Source organism: Enoplosus armatus, chromosome 10, assembly GCF_043641665.1.
Source record: "Enoplosus armatus isolate fEnoArm2 chromosome 10, fEnoArm2.hap1, whole genome shotgun sequence".
Classification (NCBI taxonomy): Eukaryota; Metazoa; Chordata; class Actinopteri; order Centrarchiformes; family Enoplosidae; genus Enoplosus; species Enoplosus armatus.
In genome coordinates, this window is record NC_092189.1 from 9,109,860 (window position 1) to 9,125,102 (window position 15,243).

A 15,243-nucleotide genomic window follows, 5' to 3' on the forward strand; every position below is an offset into this window, starting at 1 on the left:
CAATCTGGGACTGCTGATTTGCATTTACAGCTCTGTCACTGGAGGCACGCCTGCTGCCTGTAGCTACATCCTCCTCTGGCCTTCTGCTCATCCCAAAAAGCTCCTGTAAGCGCAAACAAGGCAGATGAAATTTAAATTCTACCTTGTTCATATCTATACCAAAGGGAGATGTAGTGAAAGTGCTGCATGACATTAAGCAGGACATGAAATTTTTATTAGGCCCATGTTATTATCATGTTCCAGTGTCTGACTCTTGCTGTTGGGGTTTAGCAGTGCTTCTCCTGTGAATATGGCTATTCTTTAAAGGATAGGTTGACAATTTATAATTTATCAAGCCTGTCTTAAAACAGTAGTCAGGTGTCCATATGTACATTGGAACAGGTTTTGCTTGCTGTAATCATTCATCCTGTTCATACTGGCCATTAAAATATCCCCTCCTTATGTGTTTTCAATGGACGTGATGGGATCCTTTAACTATTAATGTAAACGCTGGCCTTTGAAGTAGAGAATAATTACCTCCTGACAGTTGATGCCTTTCGCATTTCACTTGTCCCATTAGCATTATTAGGCACATCTTGACAAGTTGCCCAAGAGTTAATTGCAATATCCCAGTCAAAGGCAGGTTCTTGATTAGGTGGATTGATGATGGCACTAAGAGTTCTGTCATGTTTATGTGAGCTGTTTTATGTTGTGACGGAAAAGGACTCCACAAGTCAATAAAAATGACTGACTAAAATGGGAGCAAACTGGTGGGCTGTCAGGGAAATATCATTAATTTTCCTGTCTCCTCCTCTTGCAGCACGGGATAGAAGAACTGACGAGTGGAGAGAGAGGACAGTGAGTAAGGAGGACCTCGCCGCGGAGAGGAACTTCATAACTGTGACTGTTTTCTCCTCTTCTGTAAGCCGGCGGGCTCCAGTATCGCAGCTGATGACTGTCCCTCAGGTGGCTGGACTGCAGGGCTGAGCGGGAGGCCTGTGTGTTTGCTGAGGGGAGCACCCCGGCTTGTATGTTGGTCACTTGCAGTTGCACTCGCTCACAAGGACCATGTGGTTTTCTCCAAGGAGAAGTCGTCTCCCCTCGCAGAACTGGCACGGTGCCCACGGTTGCACCAATATCGGCGTGTCCTTGTGGGTATTAAGCTTTTGTTGGTGCTTTGCGGCCGTGAGAGGTCAGAACTACCATCCCACTGTGAACACGCAGTATGGGAAACTCCGAGGGGTGAGGGTGCCCCTGCCTAGCGAGATTCTGGGGCCGGTGGACCAGTATCTAGGGGTTCCATACGCCGCCTCCCCAGTGGGAGAGAAACGCTTCATGCCCCCGGAGCCTCCTTCCTCCTGGTCAGGGATCAAGAACGCCACTCACTTTGCTCCCGTCTGCCCCCAAAATATTCACAACGCTGTGCCAGAGATCATGATGCCAGTATGGTTCACCTTCAACCTGGATATAGTTACCACATACATACAGGACCAACACGAGGATTGTCTTTATCTAAACATCTATGTTCCAACTGAGGATGGTGAGTGTGTCGAGTGAACAGGAAACCAAACCTCTCCTCCTCTACTCTGTCTCTGTCTCCTTTTCTCTCTCTGTCTCTCCTCTAAAATGTTGTGTCACCTCTGTATTTTGCGCGGAGCATGTCTTGTTGTCTGGCGCATGCTGTGTCCGTGTCCATCATCTCAACCTCCCATCTTGACTTGATCTTTCATTTAGTCTTTTCATCAACTCTCCCCTTCCATGCCACTGTTAGAGGTTCCTCTTTTGATGACTAAATGACTTTATTAATATGACTGAATAAAAAAAGAAAAAAAAAAAGAAATCTAATCATACAAGGAGCAGATTGGAAATACTTGGTGCACCTTCCTACCCTCACTGTCTTGACTGTTCTGGGGATATTAGCCATAATGATTAGTAGCCTGCCTCATAAGTGAATGATCTACTACTGTAGGGTTGGTGAAATATTCTGTCTGGTACACGAGAGGCCTGTGGCATCAGCCTGACCTATGTAAGACCCTTTACTCTCCTTGCTTTATCCAGTTTGTCCTTGCACAAAGCCAAAAGCAAGAGCAGGTTTTGTGCAAGAGGCAAACATAGATTGGGCTCCACCATGACTCAAAAGACTCATAAGTTTTAAATTTATAGATGTTGACTCTTTTAAATGGTCCCCATTATTTCACCCTTTGAAGGAGACCCACACAGGAAAATGGGCTTGAAATGTTAAGTGGTCTGAGAATCAAATGGGCAATGTCAAATAACACTTCTGCTTATCAGATTACAATGTGGAGTACAAAACTTTGGAAATCCAGCCTCTCTGCCTTCTGTGTGGCTGTAATGGGTCTTAAATAGAAGTGCATGTGAATATGGGCTTCCTGTGTCCCAGGATGCAGCAAATTCATTCCACCATTTTGGAATATTTCTGCAGTGACACCCCAGTTACTTTCTCAACAGGTCCTTTGTTGTTCTTGTTGTTGATGATAACTGGGAGGGCGGGAGGAGGAGGGGAAGTGTGTGAAGAAGGGGGTCTGACTCAGTCTTGAGTTGTTGCATGTCACATGCGATCTTTTTCCAGAGCTCTCTGTTATTTTGTAGTTTTTCCATTCATTTTACAGTCAAAAGAATATCCAAGGAATGTGCCAGGAAACCCAACAAGAAAATGTGTAGAAAAGGAGGTATGTAAAAAAAAAAAAGAAAAAAAAAAGAAAAGAAAAGAAAAAACACGGAACGAAAGAAAGGAATTGAAAGAGTGAAAGAGAGAGGAGAGTGATGGGTGCATCCTTCCAAAGCCGCCAATATCACCACCTATCAACTCCCAAATCAAAGTGCTAATTGGGATGAACGTGGGACTTGTGACTCAGATCAACCTTGACATGAGTGTGTGAGAGATGAGTGAGTGGTTATGCTGTGCGTGTGTGTGTGTGTGTGTGTGTGTGTGTGTGTGCATGGTGAAGTGTGGTTTTACTATGAGAGTGTGTCAAGGAGTTCAAATCAGGTCCCTAAATAAATCATGACGCTTTTCCAGCAATAGATCATGATGTCTAAGAATAATATGTATTTTATTTTATTTTATTTTTTACATTATTGTATGGCTTGTTCATGTTTTAAGTGTGATATATTTTGTTTAAATACAACTGTTGATTAAATCAGAGGCATGAGTGCTACTTTGAAATACTAGAACATAAAATCTTACTTGGTATGCAAAGAACTTTAGTCATGTTTCAGACTGCTCTGACAGCACTTAAGACAGCAGCTTATTGGAAGTATTTGTCAAACATGACACCTGAAAGCTTCGCAGCCTCAGCTGTTGATTAAATTTACACAAAAAAAGTGGAGAGCCACCTCTCTCTTAAATTTATTATTCACAATAGTTCAAATAGGGGTTGGTGGGGTGTTTTATAGGCATGACAGCTTTCATCTATCCATGTGGTAAATGCTCAAACACACAGCCATGGAGAAGCACGGTCCAATTTCATTAGCAACAGCTAAAATCTCACTGTTGGTAACAACAGAGGGCTAATTTTCTAAGCCTGCCTGAAGGAACTAGAGGAGTAGGTCTACGAGTCGCCTTAAGACTGTGATCCTGAGCCTATCTCGCACCACAGTAAAGATTCAGTTTCAGCTGGGAGACCTCTGCTGTTGATTTCCATGGAGGCAGCAGGCGGCTATTGGCCTCACTCTGTGTGCTCGTACATTCTGCTTTGGTAAACCAATTTTGTTAGAGACAGACTGGCCCCCCAGGCACTTCTGCTTCTGAATTAGTCCCAGTTGTGGAATATACACAGAAATATCTCTTTAATATTCCCCTTCCACTTGGAATTTTTCAATTATCTTCTCCATGTTTGGTAATGAGAAAATGGTTTATCATAAGGTTCATATGTTGGTTTTGTGACACATTATTGTGCAGAGAGATGATTGTTCCTCTGTTGCTATAAACACAAAGGTTGTAATTTTCAGTCTTGCTGGAAACTCTCTCTTTTCTTTCAATTGCACCTTTTTTTTTTTAAACTGCTTCTTCTAATCTTGGCTTATGTTGAATTAGCAGTGCAAATGAAGCATAATTTATCCTTCTTAGGCAATGTAGAAAGCAACCTCTGAAGCGTACTTTGGTTTTGGTTAAATGTTTTCAACAAGGAAGTTAAAGTCTTGTTTGACAAATTCAGAGTGAATTGGGAAATGGTTTAACAGTTCATCAGTTCCCTCATTAAAATAATGTAATTACTGTCATTTCAACAGTTAGATCTGTTTCATAAAATTCTTAATACTAACAAGGTTATATGTTTTCTATTTAAATGTTTGCAAAGCCTTCAGTAGAGACCTGTATAATGCAGTAGAGTCATACACACTGTGCACATTCAGTACCAATAACACCTCCACTACCAATTTTACAATCTGTATCACTATGAATGTGGTTCCTTTGGAGGAAAGCGTGATTAATTTTCAGAAAGAAGTATTTGACTCTTGATGAAATGGTTGTGTGATTGTTGCCAAGCAACAGTTTGCAGTTGTAACTGAAGCAGAGTAAATGGCCTCTTACCTAGCGTGAAGCACCTTTTGTTGCAACGGTGGTGCCTGTCGAGTGAGAAAAATACTTCCCCCTTGCTTCCTGTAAGATGCATCACACATGATCTTAGTAACTTCGTCTGTTTTATGAGACTAGTGGCTAGTATATGATGGTTTATATAGCGTAGAGCTTGCGTAAATATATGATACAATCTTCAATGTAAGGTAGAATTGGTAAGAATATATATGCCGAGTTTTGAAGAAGTAATTCTCATTTTACGAGAGATTAAGAATTACTGAGGAAGTCTGTCCTATGGATCTTGAGGTAATAGCATCCCACTGGGCAAGGAAACTACTTCATGCGCTGATATCAAAGATGTGGCTCATTTTCCTCCATTAAACAGGAGGAAAGCCCTTAAACCACTCTGTAGTGCCCTGACAAAAGATCAAAGACTCATTCAAAAAATAATGGAAGGCTCAAGACAAAATTCTAGATGTTCCTTTTTTTTTCAGCATGGTTGGTTGGTTGGTATTCAGAGCGAGGGTTGTTGTAAGTTTGAAAGTGCAAAATCAACAGAGCTCTGGCCTTTGTCCAGAAACAATTTGATGTGTGCGCTGACTAAAATGCAATTTAAAGAATGGCTAACCCTTCTTTTGCTAGGCTAGTGCATATGTGCATATGTATATGTGTGTGTGTGTGTGTGTGTGTGTGTGTATATGTATTTGTTGTTTGTAATTGTGCCATGCCACTACAGCCTATTGAATTGAATTGAATTGAATTGAATTGACACAAGGTCATGTGGAGGTGGTCAGATGTGCAAGATCAGCACCGTAGCCCGCTGCTCTCTCTGAAGTGGCCTCATAGCGCACTCACAGGGCACAGAGCAGCGACGGAGCCGCAGACATCGGAGCCTTGGTTATATCACTCAGTCATTTTCTCTGCTCTGAGTCAGAGTGAATGGAGTGAAGAGAGGGGTAATGATGTGCGGGGACACAGCTAAGCACTATTCAGCCTCAGAGTGCTAGATTGGCTCGAGATGGGTCAATTTTTTGAGAATGGACCCTGATGAGGTCAATCTTTATCTTTAAAAGAGGTTTACATTGTTAAATTGATTGACAAACTTTAAAAGAGATCTGTAAAATCACACCCTTTTGATAAGATCCTCATTGAGGCAGAGCTCTGGTGGTAAGGTGCACTCACTATGCTGCGTTCCGCCTGTTTATACAATATGCACATTATTTTCTACGGGGTTTTACAGCACGTCTCTTTCACTGCTTGTAAACCGCTTGTAAAACCTGTCCTTAGAGTCCTTCACACTGGTCTCTCTCTGTATAACACAGCTTCTGAGAGACTCTCTGAGACCAAACTTCCTGACTCCTGAATTTATCCCTCATCATGAGTCTATTTGAGATAAGTGCAGCGAAATCTGTTGTACGTTTTGGCTTGATTTGGACCACTCAACTATCATTCTTATGCAGCCCTCACAGGCAGCAGGCTGCCATGTGTTACGCAGCCTGGTGCCAGTACTGAACAGCCCGATCGGTTGCCAAACCTGTAGATTAACTACCCCAGCAGAAACACTGGACATTTTTTCCTCTTACCAGATGACCTCCAGATGCTAGAGAGCTGTGAAAACTGCGAAAGAGCCCCAATCCTGGTTAGACTGCGTCTGGGCCATGGCAGACAGTAACACACCATGGTAATCCCGTTGGTTGGCCGACTCAACCCTGCCTCAGGGAAGGAGGGGCTACTCCCTGAGTGCTGCCGAGGAAATCTGTACACAAAGCAGACAGCGCAAAAACTTTCCAAGAAGACAAGAACAAATATTGGCTTGTGAGATTTGAAAACAGAGCAGATGTCCACTTTTGTTTGTCCGAAAATTACCTCTATTATCTGCTGTGATCATCTATCTGGGACAGTTGATGACCCCCGCGAGTGAAGGCTGCAACCAGCCAGCGGCAGATCCAGTCACTCTGACTTGAGATGCAAGACGCGACCTAAGCAGGAAGTTCCTATTCAGAGGCCTCCTGCTGCTGTGCTGCCCAGCTTCCACAGTCAATCCAAGGCTCAATATCACTGTTCTGTTCTTTGTTTATCCCAAACTAAAAAGGAATAGAGGACAGCCTGTGGAGTTCTAGCACCCTGTTAAAGGGGAAAACACAATTTATTTGTTGCCTCTGGTATCTGTGTTAGCTTTGAACCCTGATTTCCCCTTAAATTTCTCCTTTAACTGGACTTAATCATTCAAACCTGTATTTTATGGCTGCACCATAAAATGCGTCATACTAGAAGCATTTTCTTGAAATTCAGGCTGACATATTTGGATGCTTTGGAAACTTTTGAATCTGTGGTTTTGAGCAATGCTCAGCCACACATCATGCATTTGTATTGATGCACCTGTATAAAGAGGTTAAAGTTGCACCGTGGAATTTTCATGTTAACAAACAAAAGTCATGTTTCCATTTAGTATTTCTCACCAAAACGTATTGGTTGCATCCTTGATGTTTAAATTAGGTTTTGAGTGCATTTTCCTCCTCCTAAAACTTTTGCAGCGCTGATTTTTTCAGATTTGAAATCATGCATTGTTTACATTCGTGATTGCTTGCTAGTGGTCTTCCTCTTCACCGCCTTTGTTGGTTCTTTGCCACATTTCTTGGTGCGTTACTGCCACCAACTGTCAATCAGTAGCATAGCGTGAAACCAACAGCGGGATGTGAATTGTGCTGCCTGTGTGCTTGTGTGCAAACAAACAAAACGGGGACGCACTCGTAAAAACATTGGTCCATAGCACTACTAGTGGTTAAAAAAAAAACTCTACTGGCTACCTTTAACTAGACTCCAAAAATTGATAATTGAGTCTGTGCATTGTGCATATAGTTATGCTACATACCTGCATTGTTCTGGCTTTCTGAAACCACTAACAATGCATTCAACTGTGGTGCAGCACTTATTTAAAGGACTGTTGTGTCTGACAGAAGATTAAGAAGCCTAAAGCCTGGTGAGTCTTTGTAAGATATTTGTGCAGTGTAGTCGTTTTCGCCTAATATGGGGAATAAATGGTTCATTAGGGATCAAGAATAGAGGTAAGAGATCCCAGTGTGTTAGCTTGCCACCGCACTCAGAAGCCTGTGGTCTCTGTTAAACATGTCTCTTTCCATTATCGAGCTGTAGACAGGCAGAAAGACAACTTGGCTGCCTTTTATTTGTTTTTTTTTATTTTGGGAACAGCTGAAGCGCAGTGTGAGTTTTGGCTGTCCTTTACTGCAGGATTACAGCCTCCTTAACCTTTTAGCTGCATTCTCCATCATTCTCTCTTATGTGTCCCTCCCAAGCTGTTCCTTAACCTCTACACTGGGAGACAGATTGAGAGAGAAGGAGATAGACAGAGAGAAAGAGAGAGAGAGAGAGAGAGAGAGAGAAAGAGAAAGACAGGGAGGGCAGAAAGACAGGAGGAGAGACAGATCCAGCCACTCTGAAAGAGAGAAATGGCCACCTGAGGATTAGAGACTGAATATAACTGCTCTAAATTGTCAAGGCTGCAACATTTCACATTTCACTAAGTCCCTTTCCACATTCTGACCTTTCTGATATTTAACTCCAAGGCCCATCTATTGTCAGCGAACCTTTTTCCAGCAAAGGAAAGGCAGTTAACATTTAGCCCCTCCACGATGTATTGAGTGAATTCTGGATTCAGTCAAGAAGTCTCAAGAGTCTGAGAGCACTCTATATCTGTATATATGTGCGTGTGAGTTTGTGTGCATGCTTGGGTTTATTCATGTAAAACTCTTCAGCCAACTACCGGAGTGTCTTTTGTTTGCAATTCCATCCTGCTGAAATGTTAAAATTCAATACCCTTTATGTAACAAGTAAGCCCATCAAATGCGGTTTCTTTGAACCTGATTTGATAAATACGACAGGTTTCTATTATGCTTGTCAAGGAACATGAATAATAGCTGTTATTCTACAGTAGATGCGCCTGTTTTGAAGCTATGCAAATGTCGGCTCCTGGAGGCCGGCTACGCAAAGACACTCAGTCAGTTGATTGTAGTTTTCTTTTAATTTCATGCTCTTTCACTGCGGCATCACTTTAAAAGATTCAAGGTCAAATATAGGCTCACTTGCTGAGTCATTGCAGATGTCACATGTTTGCAGTTCCTATTATAGATCCAGCATTTGACACACACAGGCTCACAGACAACACGATTCAAAGTGACAGAGCCTCCCTGTCGACACCTGCCATCCAATCTATGCCTGTCTGGAGCACTATCACTCAATAACCTCACTGTTTTACCACGTCGACAGCACAGTGAACGCTAGAATAACCGGAATCGCTAACAAGCCATAAAGAAGGCTGTGAAACCCCTTTGATTGGGTGCTGGCTGTTACTCTGCTGAAACATTTTTGTAGGTTCCCTTGAAGCCTACATGAGAGAGACATGACATCTGATAACTTAATGGCAGTCACTTCCTGCCTGAACTGGTGCCGCCATGAATTTTGTTAGTTCGTGCTATACCTGCCAAACTCAAAGACCAAGACCATTTTTAGACGTACATTAGCTCTTTGTGAAACAACACAGCCCCCGTATTCACTTAAATGAGATCACTGTGTTGGCCTTGTTTAAAAGAAAGTTGAATATGGCTCAACTTTTGCTGCAATGTAATGCAACGTTATCCAGCAAGGCGCTGTTGTAGATTTACAACAGCGCCTAGATTTTGTACATTTCTGCTGTTTCGCTGGCGTTTGTAGCGACTGAACATTAAATGATTACCGCCATGATAACACTCCAGACTTGTAAAATCCGGTCTCATAATATTATAAACCACTGTGCAGTGTTTAGGCGTCTGATAACCTTCAAAGTCATGACTATAATACTCAAACCAGCCTTTCTACCTGAAACAACACGCCCCCATCAGTGTAGCTTTGTGGTCTGTTAAGCGGAGTTGTTTTTTAATTGAAGTATTGAAGTGGACGTGCTACAAAACTCAAACGCCAACATCCACATGATTGATTTCTACCATTTTTGTTTGATTGATTGCCAGGGAACATGTGCAAACAAATTTTTGTTATATTGTATGTTGTTAATAGAGAGATACATTTTGAATAATATTAGCCAGTGGCTTTGCAAGAGGGTGTGGCTTACCACCTTACCCTTCTCAATGGCTAACACAAATTAAAAGCCTGCTCCCACTTCTGCAACTTCCATTACTTGCTCCAATAACCTCTTATTGCCAAACAGGACACAACACAAAAGTTATGCATATAAGCTTGAAGTTGTCACAATAATTATGATTATGTTTGCCTGTCTAATGCTCATATAGCAGCCCATACAGACTGCATTATTCATTACTCTCCATTATACAAACCTGATGGACAGACTGAACAAGGTCATTGTACAGACTGTGGTATCAACAAATTCAAAAGGCTTCTCCACTTCGAGAGCTTGAGTGTACTCAGTAAATGTCATGACACTCAGCATTTTACATTATGCAATATATTGCATCCATCAATTAACAACGGATGAGGTATTCAGACACGGCGGTGCATTCATTCTAATAAAAGCTGTTTAACTAGGGCCTTTCTGACTTCTGTGTCCATACTGGATGTGTGTCATAGTGTCTGACTCCACCCGACTGACTGTGTTGCTTCCCCACATGAATGACAGAAATAATATTTTAAAGACTCTTAGAGGCAAATACTAAATGTAGGTTGACACTGTGATCATTGAAAGTCAAGTCATTGGGCCTGGGTGCAAATTCCAAAGTCGGCCACGAGACCAAAATTATCTTCCATTACTGGTCGCTTGGATCATCCTCCAGGGGCCATGAATTTCAACAGCAAATTTAATGGTACACACATTAGTTGTCGTGAAGAAGATAATTTGGTGGCAAGAGAGGAAAGGTCTTGTAATAACTCAAGTGGAAATTGTTTAGCCAGATCCTGATGCATCTTGTCACATGATCAATTTAATTAGTAGATGTCGGCTTAAACAACAGCCACACTCATTAAATATATGGCATTTGCTGTATGAAATAGCAACTCTACTCTTTTTCCTAAAAGGTTAATGTTTTATTTCATGAAAATGTATTCATTTATGTTGTTTGAGGTATTGATGTTTGTTTCTAGTGGACAACAAAAAATGATTATACATGGAAGTCAAACTGTAACCAGATTAGAATAGCACTGTGTAAATTGTAGGTCAAGATAGGGCTTGTACACTATATTTGTACATGGTGCGCAGGCGCCCTGGGGAGCTAGATTTTTACACTAACATGTATCACAAGGACAACAGCACATTACCTACTGTTTTGGGGAAAGAGACAAGCTGAAGTAACTGCACACATCACTGAGTATACATAATGCACGCAATCTTGTGATTTATTTAAATCTCACCTCCTCCAGGGAAGTTGCAATCCTGCACGTGCCTTTGCTTGTAGTTTAAATCCTGTTCTTTTAACAGTTTTCTGCGTCCTGATTTTTTTATTCTTTAACCTCCCAGTAACCACATTTTCTGTTAATATCATTTTATTTGCCTTTTTATGGTCTCTTAGACTGGAAGTTAGAAACTGATGTTAGGTGCATATTCCAGAGAGAATAGAAAGACTAAAGTCTTGTTTAAACACACTAAAGCCCTGCTCAAAAAGTCATTTCCGAAATGCAATTAAAACCAAACAGAATTACATGTTGTAGCTGCTGGTTTTTGCAACAACCTCTTAAGCTGATAGCGTTGTTACCTAAACGTATGGGATTGGATTCAGAGGGTTTTCCTAATAAATCTAAAAAGTTTTTTCTGGAAGTGCCAGTGGTGTATGACTCTGCTTCAAATATGCTATGAAAACGATTACCTTCTGCAAGGTGTGTTTAAATTTCTTTTTACCCTTTTTTAAATTTGTATACTATTAAAAACTGTTTATTGTATGTGCTCTGGACAACTTTTTTAATGGGAACTGTGTATTTAAACTAACATTATTAGTATTCACATGTGGTCTCGAATACTGCTTATTACTGAATTGCCTCTTTTCCCATCTGTGTGTTGCCAAACATGCTATTTTGAATTTCCCTGTGCCTCTCTATGTCTCTCCTTGCTTCAACAACAGGGGCCCATGCAAAAAAACAGGGCGAGGATTTGTCGGATAACGATGGTGATGAAGATGAAGGTATTTTCCATGGTGAACAAAGATGGTGCATGAGTTTTTTTTTCTAAAAATGTCACTGTTTTCTGGTCATTTATGGTTTTTGTTTGATTTTTTTTTGTTTCTAATTGCAGATGCAATCATCAAGCACCCTTTGTCACATTACAATCAGTAGAACAATGACGTCTTTGATCAAATGTTAGAGTGTGTGTGAGTGAATGTGAGGTCTCCTGTTACTAAGCATCTAAATTCAGCCGATGAGTAGAGTGTTTGGCTTCAGAGTCAGATGGAATCTAGAAGCTGTCTAGATAACCAGGCCTGAATTGAGTTATTTTAATATCTCACATAGTGACTGGAGCAACTGTTTTTACAAGGGCAGAGGAAGTGGCGAGAGCCCCTTCTTAAGGTTTGGCCAGCAGCTGTATTTGTGGCGATAATGGCAGTGGGAAAGTGAAGCAGCAGTGTAATATCAGACTGTTCACCAGGTCTGCCAGCAGATTTAGATGAGGAGCCGCAGTTCAGGAGTGCTGGTGGAGAGGATTAGAGGCGAGAGGTGTAGAAAATGGGAAGTTGCTGCTCAGCAATCGCATTGTTCACTTTCCATATTTATCTTGGGATATTCCTGGCTCAGGGTGGATCTCTGCCGAGATTAGAATGAGAGACGATTCTTGTGCTGCAACAGAAACGGCTTAAGTCTCTGAATCTAAATCAAACCCTTGATATCGCCCCACCCTTGTCTTCCTTTGCAAAGGTAGGGCGGGTGATGCAAGCATGATGTTGGGTATCAAGGTTAAGCCCTTGATTTATACCCCATTTGTTTGTTATGGACAGACTGGATTTTTGCATATCATGTGTATCTGTATGTCTGGAGCGAAGCTGCTTGGGACCTTAGCACATGTTTAGGGCATATGGACCCTTCTCTTTGGCAGGAAAACTGAGACGTCACATCGAGTTGCCATATCCTTTCACTTACTCGTCTTGAATGTTGGCACAATTAACGCTGGCTTCGTTGCGGGTCCTGCGTTGGGTTTTAAACCCAGCCGAGGCCGACTGGCCAGGGTTCTTTCCAGATGTTTAAGGGGTTGTAGCAAAGCTCCTTCCTCTTTGCCAGCGGGCTCTTCTTTCAGAAAGAAGCCTCACACCGGCCTTGATCACAGAACAGGAAGCCTTGCCATGGCACTACTTTGACACACAGGTGTTTCTTCATTCAAGCCCAGGGCGAGCTGTTGCAACCGAAGCCAAATTGCCTTCAGTTTTGGGCTTGACTGTGTGTATACGTACGCGCATGTGTATGTTTGTCTTCCCTCAAGCAAGCCCACATGCATCTGTGTATGTAGTCCTAAGTCCGTTCAAAATTGCTGACAAGTGCCGATCCCTTTGTCTGGCAAGTCTTTGCATGCGCACACAGTGGCTTGGTCTCCAAGCTGTTGTGCAAGACTAGCCTCTCTGAAAATGTGACAAGTCTATTCTTTACTGAGCGCGACTAATGCTATTTACAGAGCATCACCGTAGCAGCACAATACGGTCCCAGCAGAATCTCTGCCACAGCACTGTAACTAATGCATGTGTGACAGAGTTGGCCATCAATCCCTAAATATGATCCAGAAGATTTTCATTGTTCTGGTGGATGTGTCTGTTTTGAAGTGTCATGGCCCGACATATGAAACCAGTGTTCAGAGACGCCCCTCTGTCTCTCTGTAATTCCCCCCGAAGAGAACTGTTACCTCTGCGATAAAAAGACTTCCCTTCACTCGTCACTGAAGGATGGTTGAGTACACTGCACAAACCCCAAAGTCCTTGTAAGCTGTCTTACATACTGCTGCTCTCACAAGTGGCTATGCTATTATTGCGGGTAATAGCAATGTCCTTGTCTACAGTAAATGAACTGCACGCATTACCAATGAAAATCAAACATTTGTATTCAAGTTAAATTTAAAGGCCAGTAGAATCCGAACACAAGCAGATCTCCCACTCACTCACCTCTTATCCACATATTCTCATTCAGTCCAGAGAGCTGCTGCCTTGTCTGGTTCCTCTGCCTAACCCCCTCCATCTCTCAGTCTGTTCATCCCAACATTACCATGCTGTCTCAGTTGGCAATCTGTCTATCCTGGGCTAATTCCCTCCTCCCTCCACCGTATTTGAGCCGCCCTCCTGCCTGTTATAACCCTCCAGACACGCTCTTAAATTCTAATTCAAATAAGTTTTATTGGAACAATAAAGGATTTCTCACATTGCCAAAGAAATGTAAGTAACATATGTAATGGAATAGTAATATATAAATTTACAATAAAAAGGCCGTGGAGCAGCCAATAAAAACATTCAACTGAGATGAGAAGATAAAGAAAGTGAAATACATAGCGAGGACTATAATGACCTTTTTATACTGTATATCTCTTTCTGTCCGCTGGCTGTCCCTGAGGCTCTCCCTCTTAGCCTCTCTGTGTGTTTGTCTCTTCCTGTGTTTTTCTATCTGTCCCTTTGTGTGTCCGCCTGTCTGTCTGAGCAACAGTCAACCCCCTGGCACCCCCAGACTGCATTCAAATTCTACGCAACACACCCTCCAGCAGCAAGAGTGTGTGGGCCAAGTTGCTGTGATTTACATCGGCCCACAATCAAGACTGAATTTTACAGAGGCTGTTATTGCACTGTAAAAAGGGAGCGCGAGCTTTCAATCACCTACCTGCTGTTGTTAGATAAAGGTGGGCATGTAAATAGAGGAAGTGAGGCTGTGTAGGAGCTAAATCTCCCACGTGGAACATGGCAGTGGTGGCGATGTACTGTGCCCAGTGTTAGGCGGAAAGAGGCAGCCGTCCCCACTCCACCTCTAGAGTGTCTCGCGCGCTACTGCTGTCTCGGCCCTCTCCCACTGATGAAAAATAAATGTGTGTATGCGCGCGTGTGTGTGTCTATGCCATTTGGCACTTTGAGACTCTAGCTCTAATCAGGAGGAATGCTTCCACCCAGCGTGAGTGTGCACACACTCAGACATGTACACCCACATCCATTAAATCAGTGAGGCATGTACACATGCACGCACTTGTACACACACACAATGCTTGCTTCCAAGCTCTAGAAGCAAACACCGAAGAAGACAACACACATACACACACACACATTCCCCCACCCTCAGAGAAGCTCTCCATCGTTGCTATGCCAGGGAGCAGAGCTGAGCTCCACCTGCCTGGGTATTACCATTAATTCCATTGCACAGGCCTGACTGGATCCCCATCCAGCAAAGCCCTCAGCTCAGCCCGGGCAGGCTGGAGACTGGTGAATCGACAGTGGCGGCAATTCATACACCATTCTCTCCCTCCTGCCACTATCCTATTCTCTCTGATGTGGCTGGGATGAGGAATCGTGCCCCTTGAAGCCCATTTATGCGGAGATATTTGGAATGCTGCTGCTCAGCTTCTTTCCAAGATAAGCATTGCTGCTAATGGCGGAACCACAAGGGCATCATTTGAGCCATTTCAAAGGATGGGGGAGCCAGACTGTTACTGTCATCTATTTTTTTTCCCTTTGTCCTTTACTCTTGAGTGGCACAAAATAATTGGCAAGGCAGAAACATGTAAAAACACGCTGCTTTTGAAAAAACCTTGAGAATGGAACAAG

The 15,243-nt window shown here is 42.6% G+C and overlaps 1 protein-coding gene across 4 annotated transcripts in view; it reads left to right on the plus strand.

The window, feature by feature from the left end:
- Positions 1-1,047: 1,047 nt before the first annotated feature.
- Positions 1,048-15,243, plus strand: part of nlgn3a (neuroligin 3a) — an 87,313-nt gene continuing 73,117 nt past the window's right edge. The window contains exons 1-5 of one of the 4 annotated variants that reach the window (XM_070912792.1): positions 1,048-1,527; positions 3,041-3,048; positions 6,908-6,921; positions 10,390-10,413; positions 11,593-11,652. In XM_070912792.1, the coding sequence (XP_070768893.1) occupies positions 1,048-1,527; positions 3,041-3,048; positions 6,908-6,921; positions 10,390-10,413; positions 11,593-11,652 (586 nt within the window). Of the gene's footprint in view, positions 1,528-2,609; positions 2,670-3,040; positions 3,049-6,907; positions 6,922-10,389; positions 10,414-11,592; positions 11,653-15,243 lie in introns of all 4 variants that reach the window. The other 3 variants (XM_070912791.1, XM_070912793.1, XM_070912794.1) reach the window with 3 other exon arrangements.